At 37.8% G+C, this 21,343-nt stretch overlaps 1 protein-coding gene across 1 annotated transcript; it reads left to right on the top strand.

The window, feature by feature from the left end:
* Nucleotides 1–125: 125 nt before the first annotated feature.
* On the top strand, nucleotides 126–21,191 carry HPGDS (hematopoietic prostaglandin D synthase). Its single transcript, XM_004430964.3, has 5 exons — nucleotides 126–258; nucleotides 6,383–6,475; nucleotides 10,186–10,295; nucleotides 17,178–17,276; nucleotides 20,749–21,191. Exons 1-5 carry the CDS (start codon nucleotides 126–128, stop codon nucleotides 20,911–20,913), a joined length of 600 nt encoding a protein of 199 aa, XP_004431021.1. The 3' UTR covers nucleotides 20,914–21,191.
* The last annotated feature ends 152 nt before the right edge of the window (nucleotides 21,192–21,343 follow it).

The following is a 21,343-nucleotide window of genomic DNA, read 5'->3' as shown; positions in this document are numbered from 1 at the left end:
TAATATCTCCAGTTATCTCAAAAGATGACATAAAGTTTTCAAAAAGTCCCCAAAGAAAAATGTCGAAACATCTCTAGAAATCTGTTAAAATAATCCCTCCATTTTTCTCTTTGCAGAATCACACCATGCCAAACTACAAACTCATATATTTTAATATGAGGGGGAGAGCAGAAATTATTCGTTACATATTTGCATATTTAGACATAAACTATGAAGACCACAGAATAGAACAAGCTGATTGGCCTGAAATCAAGTCAAGTAAGTAGCACAAATAATAGTTCATGGAAATGTGGGGAAAATATGTTTCTAGAACCTTTTGTCTTTCCTCAGGGAAATGAAAAAATAAGTTTTTAAATCTCATGTAGCTTTACATTGAGAAGCAGCAGTTCAGGCAGTTAAAGAAATGCTATGTGACCCGGGAAATTTCCTATTCGAGGTGAAAACAAAAACCTCACAGAGAGAGAATATAAAGATAAACTAATATGAAGCTTTGTCAGAGGAGCTAAAATGAAGGAATACTGAAGTCAATATTCTTGGCAATTGGAATTGGTGGGCTTGCCAGAGATATCTGAAGCGTTTTCACAATGGATCAGATATGCTGCTGTAACAGAAAACAAAACTCAAAATGACTTAAATAATAAGGAAATGAATCACATCACCTAATTGAAAATTTTGAAGTAGGACAGCTTTCAAAGGATGGCTTTATCTATTTTCCTCCTCCGTGTTTGCTGCATTGTGAGGCCAGTAGCAATATGTTTGCTGCAATTCCAGCCTCACAGCCTTGAACAGCAACATCAAGAGGATAGAAAGAGAAAGAGAGAGTGCACTGCTTCCTTAAGTGTTCCCAGGAGAATGAAGGAAAACGTTCCCAGAAGACCTCAACAAACTTCTTGTGTCTCTTTGGCTCACATTGGGTCACATGGCCATTTCTGAACCAGTCATTGGCAAAGGGGATGAGAAGAGCCTTAGAACTATCTAATCCACCTCTGAAGTTGGGGATGCAATCAGTTTTCATGAGGCACGTGGCTTCATGAGAGAGGAGGGGATATGTGAACAAAACTGGGATCTGTTTGATCAGAGGAAAGAACAAATTGACAAATTGGGCAGATAATGCAATGAAAACGTGCTACTTACCACTCAGGACAATGGGGAAGAATCAGAAATATCATCACATTAAATAAACAACAGTATGTGGTTCTCAGTAAGTTGTAAGTCATCCTCGAGATGCTTGCCATGTTACCTAGAAATACGAACTAAATATTAATTATATGTCTAAAATTTCACATGTTTATGCCTGGATTATTACAAATTCACATGACACTGAAGTTGAAGAAAACAACTATCAAGTACTTGAAGACTATCTGGCCCCTAGTAGATACTCTACAGACTCTATTTCGTTTCATTCCTCTAGCATGCCTACATGGGACATGTTGTGGTTTCTATTCTATAGTTGGGATAACCTTGCACACAGAGTTTAGGTAATTTTTCCGGGTTCACAGCCCTAGAAAGGTAGAGCTGATTTTCAAACATAGGTCAATTTAATGATATGGCCCAAGTTATTTGCAAGTTATTATCTAGATAATGCCAACAACTGTAATACCACGATAATTGGTATATTGACAATAAATATTGCCACACGCCTTTTGGAAGCATGAGTTTCTTAAAAGTCATTGTCCCCATAACCACTCTTTTTCTTATCAGACAATCCTTCTCTGGTGGGATAGAATATCTTATTTCCTGTTCTCATAAAACTTTACTGTTAATATCCAAACGTTTCTTCTAATATCAAAATTTGTACATGGGATTTTTAATTCTGTGGACATAAAACAGGTAAAAATTAATTTTATCCACTAATTAAGTCAAGATGGATAGCAAGTTGTGGCGATGTTACATATTACAAATTCTGCCTTTCAATTTTTAGATACAAGTTCTTTGAGTGCCTCATACCCTATTCTACCTTGACTTTTCATTATGTTTTTGAAAATGGAATTGCTGCATTTTCTTAATATTTTCATGAATTCTTAGAGTTGAAAGGAATCTTAAAGTTCATGTTGGTTAGGATATAGTTTCAAATACTTTAATAGACAGCCAACACAAAAATAACTTCAAGAGGATAGAAATTTACTTCTTTTGCATAAAAGCCCACGCTGCTGTAATGGTTCTGCTCCATGAAGGTGTCAAAAATTAGGCTCCTTTTCTGTTGATCTGCCACCCCTGGTGGGTTGTCTTACTCACCCAGTCTAAGATAATTCATTCTCCTTCCACATTCCAGCTCACAGGAAGTGTGAAAGGGAAAGGGGCACACCCCTTCCTTTCAACAGCATGACCGAAGAGTTTCACACATGGCTTCTGCTTCCAACCCTTTGGTGAGAACTTAGTCACATTACTGCAAGGGAAGTAGGAAAATGCTGACTTTATTGTGGATAATCATTTGCCCAGCTAAAAATCCAGGATTTTATTACTTTGAGAAAAAAAGGAAAGAATAGATGTTGAAAAACAGTTTCTATTACAAATTTTATGTGGTCTCATCTCCTATTCAATTTAGGAATGCTCTCTAGTGTTTGAAACCCCCTATGACATCACCTCTGCTGTAGCCTAGAATATCATTGGATATTTCTACTAAAAAGTTCTTCTTGGCCAAACTTGGTAGATTGTGCACGGGTGTTTACATTTTTTTCTCTCCTTTAATAACATTAAAAGACCTTTTTTAAAAAAAGACAAGGCCCCACAAGGACAAAGAAATCAAGCTTGAATATGATAGCACAAAATTATTGAAGCTAGAGAGTGGGTCAAAGAATGGTAAGGTGACTTAGTAGGCTAGTGATGCTCAAATATAAGCCTGGGGGAGGAGGAAACAAGCTGAATGACTCCAGAGATCTCCCCAAAGGCCCAGGAATTGGTAGCAACAGATAACTCGAAAAGCTGAGCTGATATAGGATGGACCAAAAGAATGTGAAGAAGCGATGTGACTACAAGATCCCTTCCCCTCCCTGGAAGAAGCATGGAGATTACTATCAAGAGAGGATGAACCAGAGGATTCTAGAACCCCAGGCATGTCTGAGGACACAGGCTATAGTAAAGATGGGATCCAATGGAAGCCTAGAAACTAAAGAGTGAGACCCACAGCCCCTTTCCCCTGCTCTACAATTGGAATGCTGCAACCAGGCTAATATCCTTCAGGCAGGAAATGGAAAGATCTCTCTCTGGGGAAGCTGACCAGTTCAAGAGAAATGTCTAGCAGATACTGGACAGATGGGGGTCCCTCAATGCAATGGCCCAGCCTAATCAGTTTGCAAGACACTCCCATGCACACTGAGATTCCAGTTAGCTTTTATTTCTTTGCCCTTTAAAACAGGAATGGCAAGTCAAAAATTAATAAATATTTGCAAAAAGTTTTTAATATGAAAGGAACCTAAACAAAGAAGCCGGGGGGAAAAAAACCTTTGAGGAAGTCAAGATGATGTAGCAAGAAAAAAACTTCAAAAATACAAAATCCTCAGAGAGAAAAGAGAAGATGATCTGTACATTCTAAACAAGAACAAGATGCTCTAAAGAGGAATGTTCAGAGACAAAAAATTCTTGAAAATTAAAATTTGATACAAACAAAACAAGTCAATAAAATGATGAAAAACAGGGAAATCCCCCAGAAAGTACAACAACAGGAAAAAGATATGAAAAATAAGAGAAAAAAGATAAGGAAAATTGAGAATCAATCAGTTTAGGTGGTTGAACATCTCAGTGAAATTCTAGGAAGAGAGAACAGACAATAGATGGGAGGAAAACTTTTAAAAGAATCTTCCTTACACAAAATTGGAATCTATCTCCTTATGGCTTTCATACGTTGGTATTGGACTTATCATTTTAATCCATGGAGAACAGATTATTCTTTCTTTCACATCCAATTATTTGAAGAAATTTAGTACCTTTAAGACATCATATAGAAAAAGCCAGTGCTGTGTAGCCAGTTCAATGAAAATGCTCAGAGTGAAGATAAAGGTCTCTAGATAACTCATGCGTCTATTTAAATATCAATTTTGGAATTTCCTTGATTGTTTCCCTGATCAACGTTGTGAATTTCAGTCCAACCTTCTCACCCCTGACTCCTTGGTTTAGATGCTGTTTCCCATGAGCTATCTGAGATCTACAATCACATCTAGGTCTGAGAGAAGATTCTCTTCACTTCCTTGAGTGTTCCATTTATATCTCCTGGTTTGGGTTTCCTCACCACCCAAGTAGGACAAGCTCCTGTTAGACTATGTCTGCCATTTAATGTGTGGTGCCTGTAGGGAAACACAATGTTCCAGGCATAAGAACAGCACAGAACAGAATGAGATCATTACTCCTAACACAGGTCTAGATTATTATTCAGAGACATTTTACCAAGATCACAGTAGTTATTTTGGTAGCCATGTCACTCTGAGGTGTTATATCCAAGCATCACTAAATTCCTTATAAACTTTTTGACGGGTGCTCCTGTTAAGTTACACCTTCAACAACGCTGAAATTATTGTTATTTTTGCCTAAAACCAAATGAAGGACTTAGCACTTGTTTTAAATTTCTTCTTTTTAGATGCAGCCCAATATTCCGCTGTTGGCAATTATCCCGAGCTTGACTCAAATACTTCCGGTAGCTGAAAGCTTACCATCTCACAAGAAAACACATTCCGTTGTCAATAGTTCCAATGCTAACAAAATTCTCTCTCATCTTGAGTTAAAATCTGCCCTTTTGTTCTGTTACTTTTAGTTCTAGTTCTGCATTTTAGAGATAGTCAGAATAAGTCAAATTTTTCTTCCACTTGATAGCTGTGCCATATTTGGAGATGGCTATCATGTTCCACTTGGTTTGTTTTGTCTCCTCCTGTGAAGAGTGCCAGGTTCTTCAGCCAACCGTCATGAAATGTGATGTTAGGCCTGTCTCTAACTTGGATACTATCCTCTGGGTTTGCTCTGATTTTTATTGTCTTTCTTAAAACGTGGCTCTTAGAACTAGCAAAACAGCTGAGCAAAGATTCCAACTGACCTCAGTTTGAATCTCGCCTCTACCAGTGTGTGACCTGGACTATTTACATAAGCTCTCCTCACCTCATTTCCTCGCTTATAAAATGTGATAATAATTAATGCCTACTTCATAAGGTTGTTGTAAGTACCAGAAGACCTAGTGGGCGTGATAAATATTTAGTACAATGCCTAGCACAAAGGAAGCACCCCCCCCCCCCCCGAATGTTAGGCATGTGAAGTCCCTCTCCATAACATACCTTGCTTCAAATGAGGCATCACAATTTGTGTCAGCTTCTTTGGGACTTGGTTTTGCTCGCTGTGGTCTCTCAGGCACTAGAACAGTACCTGGCACCCTCATCAGGTGAGTGCTCAGAGATGTTTTATTCCTGGTGTGAACTGCGGTCCGTCTTGTGCTTATTCAGTGTGTGCACAAAAGACACATGAAGGTTGATGCTAGAAGTTGTGTTAGCGTCATGGGATTCTGAGTGGAGCTTTATCCTTTTCCTTCTTTCCTAAATAATTCTATGTCCAAAACTAAGGCAGTGGTTGGGAAAATTGTGATCAATTCATATGGCAGAGTGTAGATAAGAGCCATTAAAAAGATGGTGTCTCGTTGATTTAGAAAGATTTTAAAACAATATATCCAAATGACAAAGTGGTTTATAAACATTATGTACATTATGATTTTGTCTTTAAATATATATATGAGAAAGTAATTAAAATATTAAGTGGTTATAATTATGTGGTAGAATTATTTTTATTTATCTTCAACTTAAAATTTTTATATAAAAATGTGTATTACTTTCTGACTAAAATATAATAGGTTTAGATAAGAAAACAAAGTACAATTTACAGATAAAATATTAATACATCCGCTATGAGTCTGTCTTATGTTTGTACAAATATGCTTGCTGCCTCACTATATACTTCAAATTGTCACTCATCAAAATAAGAATTTGGCTAAATTCCTTACCATAACTCAATATGTAAATCAGACTCCCCATATTCCTCAGACTATGGTCTTAAACAATAATTAATGTGATCTCTGATTGAGGCCACAAAGATTAATGAAGCTTTAAAAGAAAGATTTTTAAAAAGTTAAGTAGGAAGTATCTGAGATAACGCACAGCATCACTGTAAACCTGGGTTCGAGACCCGGTTCTGTTGTTAACTCTATAGCAGATCTTCTAATGACTCTTTTTTTTTAAAACTTATAAAATGTAAAGTTTCCACTAGAGGGTACCTAATGTCCCTTTTAGAATAAGTATTCAAGAATTCCATTAACTTTAAAATTATGCTTTGTTTCCACAATTATCAGCAAACATGGAAGTATTATAACTTGATTTTGTTGTGGACGTTGATTCTTTGCTCATTTTATCTTAAGCTCTTCCGTTCGGCAAAATCCCCATTTTGGAAGTTGATGGACTTAGCCTCCACCAGAGCCTCGCAATAGCAAGATACTTGACCAAAAACACAGGTAGTATGTTTATTGTGTTTAAGATCTTTGACTACTGAAAAAAAAATACATGATATATATCCAACATTCATTAAATAACTTTATTTATTTATTTTTTTGTGAGCAAGACTAGCCCTGAGCTAACATCTGTTGCCAATCCTCCTCTTTTTGCTGAGGAAGATTGGCCCTGAGCTAACATCCGTGCTCATCTTCCTCTACTTTATACAGGACGCCGCCACAGCATGGCCTGATAAGTGGTGTGTCAGTGCACGCCCGGGATCCAAACCCTGGGCCACCGCAGCGGAGCGCACGCACTTAACCGCTATGCCACCGGGCCAGCCCCTACATAACTATTTTTTCTTTTTTTTTTTTAATTTTTTGTTTATTGCAGTAACATTGGTTTATAACATTGTAATAAATAACTATTTTTGAACACTATAGTGCAAAGAAGGATGAGATTAAATGCTAGAGAAATAAAATGTGCCATCTGTATCAGTTTAATTTTCAATGAGTTCCCTGTACAATTAATTTTATTTTATATTGCCTGCTGTCCCTCCTGCCCCATGTCTCCTTGCCCCAATCCCTAACTGAAAAAATTGGACAGATATGTCTGAACACAAACTTTGGCTAGCATGCATATCATAAGTTATCAGAGATTAACAGGAAATACACGTGGCATATGGAGGTTGAAATGAATCAGGCTATTAAAATCATGTACTTGATGTCCTTCCTCCTAATCATGCTGAAAAAATAGAAGGGGAATCTTCTTTGCCTCCACCAAGGGCCATCTGAGGCTTCCTGTGGGTAGTTGGCTTCTGGGTTGCTTTGTTGGCACCTGCACGAACACGGTGAGATGAGGAGAAAGAAACTGTTGGTTCTTGTCTTGGCCTGATGCCCTTTCTCCCATCCTACGCTCCACTGTCTTCTCTCTCCCCTTATACCTCCCTAACACTCTTCTGAGTAAAAAGCTACGATTTGCTTCTTTTAAAGTCTCTTTCTTTCTAATCAATCTGCAGAACCACTGTGCCCCTCTCCCAATCCCGTCATCCTCCCTCTTCCCCGACAACCACTATGATCCAAGCCATAGATACATGGTTAGCTCACAAATAAAATGGGCCACAATTACTAGACCTTCATTTTGGGACCAAAGTAACATGTGTATGTTAAAAATACAAAAATTTCTGTTGCACTAATACACATTGCAACAAGCAAAATTCTTTGGAAGTTTAGAAGAGACGGCAATTCTGAGGATGGGAATTTAACTTTGAAGTGAAAACAACATTTGAGTTGAGCCTTAAAGGATACCTAGAATTTCAAGAGGAATACCTGGACTTGGGTAGTGTTTCTCAAACTTTATGTGCATCAGGATGGCTTGGAGGCTCATTAAAACACACATTGCTCAGCCTGGACTCCAGAGATTGTGACTCAGTAGGCCCGGGGGGGGGCAATAATTTGCATTCTTAACGACTTCCCGATGATGCTGATGCAGCTGGTCCATGGACCTCACTTTGAGAATCTCTGGGCTAGAACATTCTAGGCAGAGAGAAAATGGCATGAGAAAAAGAAAAGAACTTCAAATTTGCAGGGTGGAGAAGTAGAAAGAGAAATGGATAGAAAAATAGATCAAGATCCGATTAAAAAGATCAGAGTATGGATGTCATTCCTTAAGCAATTGTAGGGTGTTTTTTTTAGCTGAGATATAATCGACATAAAACATTATATTAGTTTAAGGTGTACAATGTAATGACTTGATATATGTATATATTGCTAAATGATGACCATAATCAGTCTAGTTAATATCCATCACCACACATAGTTACAAATTTTTTTTTCTTGTGATAAGAATTTTTAAGATTTACTCTCTTAGCAACTTTCAAATATACACTACAGTGTTATTCACTATAGTCCCCATGCTGGACATTACATACTGAGGACTTATTTATCTTGTAACTGGAAATTTGTATCTTTTAACCATTTTCACCTATTTTTAGCCATCTCCCACTCCCCACCTCTGGCAACCACCAATCTGTTCTCTGTATCTATGAGTTTCATTCTTTTTAGATTCCACATATAAGTGAGATCATACAGTGTTTGTCTTTGTCTTACTTCAGTTGTAGGTTTTCATCTAGAAAAGCCACATAACTACAGCTATGAGCTTGGGCAGATTGTTCGGGCCATACTGAGTACTTGATTGGCATGACTGCAGTGATGCACATTTTGATGTCACTGAAATAGTTCAGACAGCAACGGAAAAGAAGGCGTGAGGAAAAAATGGGGGAGTTTGTGATGATAGAATCATCCTGGGGCTAGAAGACAGATATTGGCATGTGGAGAGCAGTCTGTTTGACCAGGAGAGTAAGGGCCAGGCAGGTGACAGCTTGGACATAGTTTGTCCTTTTTCTAGCTCCTACTCATTTTCCTCTCCTTCTTCAAAAAAAAAAAAAAATGTTTCTTAACTTGCAATTCCCTTTTCAGTGTCTTCTCCAGTCAGCCATAAGTGCCGTGCAGGTAAGGAATTTCTCTCTTTTGTTCACGGCTGTACAGTTGGGGCCGACCCACAGTTGGAGCCCAGTAATTATTTGTTGAATGAATGGAGAGGGAAGAGCTGGTTTGAGGTAGGATGTGATGACTCCATTTTGGGATTTGTTGAAGAAAGTTCAGGGGCCAAAAGGATACACAGAGAAATGTCCAAGAGGAGGCTGAGAATATGCGCCTGGAATTTAGGACTAAAAGTGTTGAATAAGGAGTCATCTGCATCAAACTGATAGCTGAAGCCTTGAGCGTGGAAGTCAAAGTAGGGATGACAATGAGTCAAGAGAACCTATGATACAATTTGGAGGAGTTTTCAAGGTCAGAAAGAAGAATCAACCTTTGAACATCACACACAAAAAATGTAGATAATTTACAGAAGAACTCTAAATCACTAAAGCATTTTCTTTCATTTTTAACAGCTTTATTAGAGGTGATTTACATACAATTCACCCATTGTCAGTATACAGTTCCTTGATTTTTAGTAAATTTATACAATTGTACAAAAGCAATCTATTTTAGAATGCTTCCACGTTGAAGCATTTTAAATTGACACTGAAGAGAAAATATTTAGGAAGACCAATGATTTCTTTGCAGAATGATGATCAACGAATGGCAGGAGAGAAAAAAAACCAAACTCTATTATTTTAAACTTACAGTTTCCGGGAAGAAAACAAATGCTCCTGACAAAAATTATCTCCAAAAATAATAATAATCATAATTCTTTTTATAAAATGAGTGATAATGTATGTGGTACAGGTTATTTATTGTAATATTGCTTGTATTAGCAAAAGATCGGAAACAAACCTAATCAGTTGAGGCTAGTTAAGTAAATCATGGCAATTCTACTTAAATGAATCCCTTGTAGCTGAAAAAGAGCTAGGACACCCTTGAGGGCCTTGTAAGGAAAGATCTCTAGGATATATGGGGGAGGAGCGCATTGAATGGGATATATATTCTTATTTTCATAAAGAAACAATGGAAGAATACAAAAGAACCAATAAAAGTGGTTATCAATATGGTGGGTAGGTAAGGGTGGACAGGGGCAGGGGTGGAAGTTCGTCTTCATTGGATACTGTTTAATTGTTTTGAATTTTTGAACCATATGAATATATTGCCTACTAAAAAAAATAAGCATTTTAACATAGTAAATTAAATCAAGCATATTCTTGGGCATAAAGTGGTCTCTCTCTGTTCCATAGATTTGGCTGGAAAAACAGAATTGGAACAATGTCAAGTTGATGCAATTGTGGACACATTGGATGATTTCATGTCACGTTTTCCTTGGGCAGAGAAAAGACAAGATGTGAAAGTAATGTGATCAGTTTGCTATTACTGCTATTAATCATATCCACTTGCCAGATGTTAGTTAGGTGCTTCAAAAAGTTCCTTTCTATCAAAGTTTTAAAATATCAAATTGTGTTAAAAAGTTTAAAACAAAGTACAGTGATTCCTTGCCCTACCTCTTCACGTTAACCTCTCCTCAGATGCAACCCTCTTTTTAACCCTTTTAGCTGTTTCTTTAGGATTTACACATCTCCATACTTCTATAGGATATGTAAATATGGCTTTCTTTGATTCACTAATTTTAGTTTCTATGGACTTCGTTTATAGGAATAAGAATTTATCTTTTACATAGTCGTCTTCTCTGCTTCCCTTTTCCCAAACTCCCAAAATAATGCTATTAAAGTTTTTTGGTTAAATCAATATTCAGTTGTCTCATTAGCACACCTATGCACATGTATACGGAATTGTGCATTGTAGTACACTTTGACTATATTTCCTTTCTCACTTTTCCTCCTCAAAATTAATAATTGCCTTTTTTCATTTGCTGAATTCTTTTTACTTTTATTGTGGAACCTTCCCAGACTATCCAATAGCCTGCCGATACGATATTCCACAAAGTCAATGACATCAGATAATTTATTGTTTTCCTGGAGATTTCCACTCTTCTTTGTAGAGTTGTCTGGGTTTTCTGCACAGCTGTCATCATCAGACTTCCCTTCACTGCCGTCCCAGGAATGTCTTTCTCTTGATTTAGTGTCTTGCTTCCTGGATGCCATCTTTTGTCTTTATTTACCCCTTTGTTTATTTGGCGCACATCCTCCAGTATTCCAGAAGTTAAGATGAAGGCCTGATGACGAGAGGTATGACATTGACAGACGGTAAGGATCTGTCTGTGTGTGTGTCACCGCTTCAATCTGGTTTGGCTGACCTAGATCCCTGGAGCACAGTTGTCACCCTGGAATCTTTATTATCATCTTGGATGTTTCTTTTGATCCATTCTTGGGTTAATTCTCCGCTTTTCTGTCCTTGTTTTTGTGGAGCAATCCTCCAACAGCTTACTGAGCATAGGGCAAAGTTTGGGGCCGTATTTGTCTAAAAATGTCTTCATTTCATCTTTATAGTTGTTTCATAATTTGGCTGGGTATAGATTTCTATGTTGATAGTAATTATTCTTTAGTATTTGGAAAGCATTTATCTTTGGTCTTCTAGCTGTTGAGAAGTCTGAATCCAATCTAATTTCTGACCTTTCGGACATGACCTATTTCTGTCTCTCTGAAAGCCGGTAATACACTTGGCCCTCGATTTCTAAACTTTTACAGTGATTAGTCTCGGTATGACCCGCTTTTCATCCATTGTGCTGTCTTCTTTTTGGGCCCTTTCAAATCTGGGACTTGTGTCCTTTAATTATAGGAAATTTCCTTTAATTATTTCACTGATAATTTCCTCCCCCTTTCTTTATTTGATCCATTATGTTAGAATTCCTGTTATTCAGATGTTGGATCTTTTCTCTATTTCCCATCTCTTTGTTTCTTTGCATACTTTCAGAAGAATTCTTCAACTTTATCAACGCTTCTCTTGAGTTCTAAATTTCTGATACTATGTTTTTAAATTTATAAGGACTCTTTTCCTATGATGTTCTCTGTTTTTTAAAAAGCATTATTTTATATTTATTTAATGGATACAATATCATCTCCCTGACTGTTTTATGTTTGTTAAAAGTTGCTATTTTCCCTCTTTGTTTTGGTCTCTGTCTTTCTCTAGGATTCAGACCATCCTTTATAATCCATGATAAAGGGTAGGGAAGGTAAAAAGTTCACTCAAAGCTCTCAGCATGTGGATGGGGTTTGTTGATTTTGAGCATCACTAGGCCATTTTGGGGGGTATTTCTCAATATCACTATCATCAGGTATCTCCGTAGAAAAGACAATCTGCTGCCCAGAGATAAGGGCCTGGCTGCCAGTGTTCTGGGAGGCAAGTAGCAAAGAGAAAGCTAAGAGTCCAGAATTTAGCATCACTTAACCCCTTACTTTGGACACATTGTGTATGACAACTCCTGCCTCAGAAACCGTCTGTTTCTCCCTCTCCAGACTTCTGGGAAGGCGGGAAGGGGCAGGTGTCTAGCAGCGTATGAGGAAGAAGGGGATCCTATGATCCTTTCACAGCTTTCCACCAGTCCTTGTTTGATCTCCCCTTACCTCCTGACCCCACTCTAGCTCCACCCTGCCATTTCCTGAGGCACATGAGGGTTTAGGGGGTAGATAGTGTTGGTTTTCAGCTTTCCCTTTGCGGGTACCATTCATCCATCTGCTTTACAGCTTCAAATTGTGTCTGCTCTTGTCTCCTCTCGTGTTTTCTACCTCCTTGAGGGTTCTACCTTTTCAAAAATACGCACTTACTGTGGTTTGGGGATGAAAAAAATTACGTAGGTATGTTAAATCCATCGTCTTTATTCAGAATTCTAAATAGACCTCCTTGGATCTTCTCCATTACAGGCCACTAGTGGTTTCCTTTAGGGCACTCATCACAATCTAAGTACATTTAAAATAAATGTACTTATGGTCTCCTCCAGTAGAATGTGTCACGAGGGCAGGAATCATGTCTGTTTTATTCACTGGTGTACTGCCTAGACCTACCACAGTGCCTTTGCTTAGCAGGCACTAAATACCTGTTGAATGAGTGATAGGGAGAACTAAATTCATCAAACACTCACCTGTGCGGGTGTTGCTCAAACCCCTTTCCATGTTTTATCTCAGTCCCTCCTCCCTATCCTTCCATGAGATAAGTGTTCTTTATTGTCATGCTCACTTTGCAGATGGAGAAACTGAGAAATAGAGTGGTTAGGGAGTTGCCTAAGTCACCTAACCATAGGGCCTGGCTGCAGAGACCAGAGCCCCATCACCCAGGCATACTTTCTCTTAAATGGGCGACTAATTCCCAAAGCAGCCCTTTAGGGAGGAACTGTTGTTACTCTCATTTTCCAGATGAAGAACTTGAGGTTCATGTAGTGTAAGTAACTTGCCTAAGATTAGCTAGGAAGTGGTACACAAAGAATTCAAATCCCAGTCACTCTGACTCAGACTCCATGTTCTGAAGGGCTAGGTGTAACGCCACAGTGCCAGCAGCTGTTCCAAACGGCTGTGCACAAATAGTTATGTACGCGTTATAGTGAAGGCCTATATCCAAAAGCTGCAGCACAGAAGAAATGCAGTCTTATCAATTTGCTTAAGCATACTTGTTCTAATACTGTTTAATTAGGACCTTCAGATTTGAACAGAGATATTTGGAACATAAAAATATTCACATTTACTGATTCCTTGACATAAATGTAAAGTGTGTGAGCAGACACGCACACACACACACACAAGCACACACATATATGTGACTAGCGGGGACAAAGTCTTAAATAAAAGCTCAGCTTTGGGGCCGGCCCCATGGCTTAGTGGTTAAGTGCACGCGCTCCGCTACTGGCGGCCCGGGTTCGGATCCCGGGCGCGCACTGACGCACCGCTTCTCCGGCCCTGCTGAGGCCACGTCCCACGTACAGCAACTAGAAGGATGTGCAACTATGACATATAACTATCTACTGGGGCCTTGGGGAGAAAAACGGGGAAAAAAGGAGGAGGATTGGCAATAGATGTTAGCTCAGAGCCGGTCTTCCTCAGCAAAAAGAGGAGCATTAGCATGGATGTTAGCTCAGGGCTGATCTTCCTCACACACACAAAAGAAAATCTCAGCTTTGATGATAGAAATACATGTGGGCTCTAGAGTCAGACTGCCAGCCCTGAACCCTGATTCTCTTCTTACTAGTTGTCACTTAACTCTCTGTCAGTAGTTCAAATTCTTTGTAAAGTAGAACTATCATAGAATGTACTTTGAAGTACGTTGGCAGGACTGAATGGTAGCATAAGCACATTTGGCTAGGTAGAAAGTGCTCAATAAATATTAGCCACTGTAATTAATACAATGTTGTTATATAGTTCAGTGCTCATTGTTTTTCCTTTCATTTGTCAGACATGGCATCTACACTTTATATATCCTTATAAATGCAGAGACAAGTAGATATATATCCCCAATTTAGAAACAGGTATCTAAAGCTTTTTGTTCCACATGCCAAAGACCCCACCGATTGGCAGTCTGTCAACTTTGCTCTTTCTCTATTTTGTATCCTTCTGTGGTTGAGGCTCCATAACAGAGGCTGCCTCCCAGAGGAAAATATTCTTAGAACATTCGTGATAAAAGTAACACTACCTTTGTATTAGAGTAACAACGCTCTTACATACCACTTACTCAAAAAAAAAAAAATCCACAGGACATAATCCAAGTTCATAAATAAATCATATGAAGGGAGAACATGTTGCAGAAATACTGCAGATAGCTACAGACTATCTGATTAATAAGCAGGACCTGGCTAGTCTACAGTGAAAAATGCATAATTCCTTTCTATTTCGTTACCTAGTCTCCCTGTAGTGGGTTGCATTGCTGCCACCTTGTGGTCACGTAAAATTTTCAAAAGCAGAATATTGATGCAGTAAAGATGGATGGATAGTGAAAATAGTTCTCTTAATATATGTGCTTTAACAATCCATCAAATACACATAATTATAAATTTTTCCATACTGATTGCTAAAAACTTCCATTTCTGATTTTTTTAAAATTCGATTTAAATTTAAAAGACAAAATACATCTCTGAACATTGGTCATCCTGATAATCCCTGAACTTACCATTAGTGTTCCTTTGGTTATTCGGTGTATCTGTTTCCGTTTCCTCCTCTGAAGAACATGGGGCAGGGGTAGAGGATGAGCAGGACGGGAGGAATGCAAGGGGCCCGTTTCCAGTACTAAATGGTTTTATAGTGTGGACTTAAAAATACTGCTTTGGAGAAATATACAATCCTCCCTAAGGCCTCTAGAAGCCAGCTGACAGAATATGACAGCAATGACCTCTCAGGGTGAAAAAACCTCCTGCCTTATAACTCTCTAGGGCAAGAGGTAGGAAATTTCTGAGTCCACCAGGTATAAGGGTGGCTGTCCAAGATTTATCAGGAAACGCATTTTGAAAAGTACACATCTGGAAAAAAGGATATATAATAAATTTCATCTTCTTTATGTTATTTTGGTGAGTATTCTTTAAAATGACTCTTAAATACTAATGATTATGCTGGTTAGTACTTTACATTTCATGAGACTGAGATGAATCACCAAACACGTAGAGACCCTGGGCTAAAGGAGAAGTCAGTAGCACAGAGATCAGATTTTTATTTGGCATTGCATATACACAAGCGTTGGTGCAACTTCAGTTGTGGAAATACACGTGAAAAAAGTAACAAAATCACCCAGGTGAGCATATAGGAGTTTTTGGAAAGCTGTCCAGCAGTTACATCCTGTTCTGTTCAATTCCCTCCTATTTCTAGCTATTCGTGGACAGTCATGTTGGCCACGACCTTTCCAACTGATGCTGAGCAGAACTGAGCTGTGGGAAGTGCCACATGTCTCTGGGCTTACTGCCTCTCAGCTCACAAATTCTGTGTAAGGGGCAGAGGACTCACACTGTTTTATTTAAAACTATGAACATATTAACCACAGAGAGAAAACCTGATGTAGAAAGGTGGTTTAGAACAGCGGAAAGAATATAAAGTCAAAATAATGCCAAGCTTTCCAAGCTTCAGTTTGTAAAATCTGGCAAATGTATGTAATTAAGTAATGATGCTTTTGTAAACTATACTCTACAAATGTAAGGCACTATATTACAGTAATCTATATTACCTAGCTAAGTCATAATAATAACAGGAAGTTATTATTATATTATTATATTATTAATATTATTTTAATTAATTTTAATATTTAATATTTAATAAATTTGATAAAATTAATAATTTAATATTTAATATTATTAATTAATTTAATTAATTAATAATATATTAATATATTATTATATTATTAAATGACCTAAATTGGTTAGGTCATTATCCATTATCTGACTTACCTTAGTAAAGGCTGGATTTTATTATAGGTCATTTATGAATATTAATAAATGATATATAGAGATAGTTTACAATATTTTTGAGTTTGGCTTACATATCATATCCAAGATACAAAACAGCCAAAATTTTTATATATAAACAAATACTTCTTACCGAGAAAGAGAACATGAATAAATTATTTGGTCTTCAGAGATTCAAAGAATAACACAAAGACAATTTTTAAAAAATGGATATATCTGCTAATTTTTCTTCTCTAAAGATACTATTTGGTTTGTGATATTACTTCAAATATATCAAAAGGGGGCACCTAGATGATGGGGTTTGTAGATGATATTCAAGGCAGACAAATCTCATACTAAGGCACAATGTTAAACCAAAGAGAGAAAATTCATAATGGCCTGAGAGCATGATGATTCATTATGGATTACTTCTGTTAAGTGCAAGTGTGAAATGAAAGACTGCCAAACTGGAGGAATCTAGCCTTACAAAATAAAATTAATTTCTTTACTTTCAGTGATATTATTAAACTTTAAAGGGAGTAGGGCTAAGAAAAAAAGGGGAATTTTAGAAATGTAAAAACATAATGGAATCATTTTTATTAACAAAAATTAAGATAAAAATCACGAAAAGATTTTATGGGTGAAATATTTAGTCATTAAATACAAAAAAAGTATAAGAACTGGCGACAAAAGTATGTACTTTTTAACCCATGAGTAATAAAGGGATGACTAAAATCTATAGAGAATCAGACCTGAATATCTATAATGTCATACACTGAAACAAAAAACAACCAACAACACCTAGATACTTCTCTTCCTTTCTGAACTCAAGTGGGAGAATAAAGATGGAAAAATCTACTTCCTTTTCAAATCATATTATTTATTTTTCTTCCTATTAACCTTAAAGTGATCTTTTTCTCCTTCTAGGAGAAGATGTTTAATGAGCTACTTACATACGATGCACCTCATCTTATGCAAGATTTGGACACATATTTAGGGGAAAAAGAGTGGTTTATTGGTAACTCTGTGAGTATGTTTTACATCTTAAAAAATACAAGCAAATATATATATTTGTAAGTATATATAATAATAGTTATAAAATAAATAGTACATATGTTTTATATATATATATATGTATATATATGGATAAACCAAAAAATTATTGAGAAAAAAATGTTACCATAGGGAGGCAGTAGGTTAGGGAACAGAGATAAAAGCTAAACTTCTTTGAATAAACTTTCTTTGATGGACTTAACTTTGGAACCATGAACTAAAATATTTTATATAATTATATAACAAGAACAACAAACAGGTTTTAAAAGCTATCACTGCAAGGCAAAAGTAAAGTGAAATAAATGAGGCTGTGTCAAATGGACGCACAGAGTACCTAGAGAAAGGACCCATGTTCTCTATTAGTGAAGGACTGTTGTAAGAAATATCATTCGTGGGCCGGCCCCATGGCTTAGCGGTTAAGTGCATGCGCTCCGCTACCGGCGGCTCGGGTTGGGATCCCGGGCACGCACTGATGCACCGCTTCTCTGGCCATGCTGAGGCCACGTCCCACATACAGCAACTAGAAGGATGTGCAACTATGACATACAACTATCTACTGGGGCTTTGAGGTGGGGGGAAGGGAGTAGGATTGGCAATAGATGTTAGCTCAGGGCCGCTCTTCCTCAGCAAAAAGAAGAGGATTAGCACGGATGTTAGCTCAGGGCTGATCTTCCTCACACACACACACACAAAAAAGAAATATCATTCGTAAAACACAGTAACTTGACCGTATGTCTCATTATAGATATTCTCTTGGGACAAAAAATAAAAATCATACACCATCTTGAGTAACTATATTGTTGGTGGTACTGGGTACAGTGGTATTGTTTCTTCTGATACTATTGTCTATATTGTGGGGTCAAACAGTAAGAAATTATGTGGATGTCATTGAGAACCAGAAACTTCAGCGTGGGAGAAAGAAGATGGAGACGTAAGATCAATGAGATTAAGTAAACATCCTGTTCCTTAATGTGAACCAGAAGTAACAGTCGAAACTCAGGATGTTCTTTATCTTAGGATAAAGAAGAAAGCATTTTCTATCTCTTTTTCTTGAAACAATGACCAACCCAGTTGTCCTGGACACTCCTAGGACCCAGATTCTGGTCTCTGAATACCAAGATGAACCAGGGCTTCTTGGAGAAATGGCTCATTCTCCATTTGGAATGGGAAATGTAAATGAGCTGGGAATATGGTGTTGTATCAGATGCAAATAAATTATCAAAGACAACTGGGGTTGTGCCGAAAGCACTCCCAAGTCAATGTGAAGAAGCTGCCACTGGCCAAAAATGGGACAACTCAAGCTTCAATAAGAATATTAACTGCAAGGGGTTGAAACAAATCAAAACGAATGAATCCACGAGTTTACAACAATCACCACCACCACAACCAAACACACACACATACACAAACCCCAAAACCAAACAAAACTTCATTGGTTAGTTTTAGAAGATGCTGTGGAGCCAAACTATTATTCAGAAAACTGTTAAAAACAAACAAAATCGTTAGGGGATTTGAATAAAGCATTTATCTTGCCTTTCCTATGCCAACTGTACCTCAAGATAAAAATTGATGGACAAAGTTTGTCTTCATGAGTATTCCAGTTAATAAGTAAGAGAGAGATTAAAATAAACTATCATCATTTTCCAACCCTTGATGAATTAACGGACCTAGGGATTGACTATTAGTAATTGTTAACATCACAAAAAGTGAGACGACCAGATTTTACAGACCTACTGATAGAGGAGCACACCACCATCTACCTATGAAGTAGTCTTGCCAAAAAAAAATCACATCTAAATCTGATTTAGATGCTGTGGTAGGTTGGAGTCCCTGCCTTCTAGGAAACAAGACACAGATTGTTTTTTGTGAGGCTCTTGTGACTGATTCTATTGCTGTCTGACGAGTCCTCCTGGGGTGATACAGAAACAAACTTGCCACATCTTTATTCTCATCTTTCAACTTCACCACTCACCCCTTCATTTCTTCCCTTTGACTCCTCAATACCTTTCCCAAAACGTTCCTCTCCCTGCCCTATTGATTGAATAGTTTCTAAGGACTTAAAATGTTGTTGTTTCTTCTGTTTTCTATTAAAATTCCTGTGTAAACTATCTCCTGACCCCATGTCTTAGCTCTTTCTCCTTCCTCACAGTGTCCCACACATCCTGGTGTTTGGTTTGTTCCTCAGACACAAGTCACACTCCCACCAAGAGCCTTTACACTTGCTGTTTCCTCTGCCTGGAATGCTTAATCCCCAGATCGATGCACAGCTGGATCCTTTTCATCACTCAAGCCGTGGCCTAAATGTCACCTCTTAAAGGTCTTCCCTCCCTGACCTCCTGAGAGTCTCTCTCATCACTTCACTCTTTCTTCATCATCACTCCTATCAGTTTACATGTTTGTCTTCCTGCTTCTAAAATCAAAGCTGCATCAGAGAAGGGGCTTGCGTCACAGCTTGCTCTCCAGTCAACCCCAGCACCCAGACCCGTACGCAGACACAATAGGGAGGAACTGTTGACTGAAATCTGAGCCCTCTGACAAATAGACTCTCCTGGTTGACAGGTGTGTAGTAAGCAAGTTCATAAAACACTAGCAATCAGCATCATTAAATTCCATACAAAAAGAAAACTAAGAATAGTCCACATTTAAACTTCACTCTGATATTCATATGGAGCCAAAGTAACATCATCCAGATTAGTTTCTAGTCACGAAGGAAAAAAAAAAGTGTACAGCAAAGAAACAAACAAGTGTACAAGGGTAGGACCAAGCTGTCATTACCTTAATACGGTGGTCAGTCTTAGGGCCCCACAATGGCCAGGCACCCATGTCTTCTGATGTGATGCAATATAGTGTGTCAGCCAAAAATATTAACTCGAAACTATGAACTCTCTAGAGATAACTTGCACTCTATTCTTTTATATTCTATAGTATAAATGAACAAGTAAACAATGAAATAATTGCATAAATCCTGAAGACAGGACATTCTGCAGGACTAGTGTGGAATCTTCAATAATTCAGTGACATGAAAAAAAAGGGTACTGCTCTGAATTAAGAGAGTTAAATGACATAACCAGATGCAATGTATGGTCCTGGAATGGATTCTGCTTTGTCCTGTAGAGAACGTTTTTGGAACAGATGGAAAAATATTGATTATTAGATAAGATAATGTATTGTCACGGCGAGGTAGAGGTTGAATCAAGTTACAAGAGTATCTATTGTCAGATCTCATTTTAGCAAAAATACACACACACGCATAGAAAAATACCTTATACACAGAGGTGTTATTATAACCTCTGGGTGTTGGGAGTACGGTTATGTATAATTTTCTTTCATATACACATTCTGCTTTTGTAGTAACAGATTATTTTGAATTAAAAAGAAACTAATTTTAGATTAAGAAGTTATACCTTTTATGCTCAAGTGGAAACTTTTGTTTCTTTTAAACTAGGTGAGTTGGGCAGATTTCTACTGGGAAATTTGCAGTACCACACTTTTGGTCTTTAAACCTGACTTGTTGGACACCCATCCCAGGCTGGTGATGTTACGGAAGAAAGTCCAAGCCATTCCTGCCATTGCTGACTGGATACAACGAAGACCCCAAACCAGACTCTAGGTGAGGCCTGCTGCCTCCAAACTTGGTTGTTCTTCACAGCATCGCTCCCATCAGATAAGAAGCTACATTGGCCTGCCACATAATCCACACACTCCCCTCCCCAGCTCCAAGACTTTCACTTTTGCCATATTCTGTTAAAAAGAATAAAAAAGGAAACAAAAAGAGCCGTATCCTTTTTTTCCAGAATAGCTTCAAAACATTTACAAGTGAGGAAAAAGCTTACAATGCAGGCAGGCCTTGCTTTGCACCGGTTCCAACATGCATGAATTTCAGTTACAATGGTTTAAATAATACATTTCTCCCCCCAAATGGTTGGGACTTCAGTTACCAGGCTATGTTAACTGTGACTAATTGCGTAAAGTATAAACTTTGTTGCTAGCTCTTCAGTCCACAAATCACTATGTAAATAACAGATGCACATCATGACTGA

Source organism: Ceratotherium simum, chromosome 8 (genome assembly GCF_057802395.1).
Source record: "Ceratotherium simum simum isolate JZ-2026a chromosome 8, ASM5780239v1, whole genome shotgun sequence".
Lineage (NCBI taxonomy): Eukaryota > Metazoa > Chordata > Mammalia > Perissodactyla > Rhinocerotidae > Ceratotherium > Ceratotherium simum.
Note: the sequence above shows the minus strand (reverse complement) of the source record. Positions and strands in the feature narration are given on the sequence as shown.

What these genes read in the sequence shown, in the direction of transcription:
- HPGDS (XM_004430964.3), top strand. Translation starts at nt 126, where the DNA reads ATGCCAAACTACAAACTCATATATTTTAATATGAGGGGGAGAGCAGAA. An exon ending in TTGGCCTGAAATCAAGTCAA is followed by an intron (nt 259 to 6,382) that starts GTAAGTAGCACA and finishes TTTTATCTTAAG; the next exon opens with CTCTTCCGTTCGGCAAAATC. An exon ending in AGAAAAGACAAGATGTGAAA is followed by an intron (nt 10,296 to 17,177) that starts GTAATGTGATCA and finishes TTCTCCTTCTAG; the next exon opens with GAGAAGATGTTTAATGAGCT.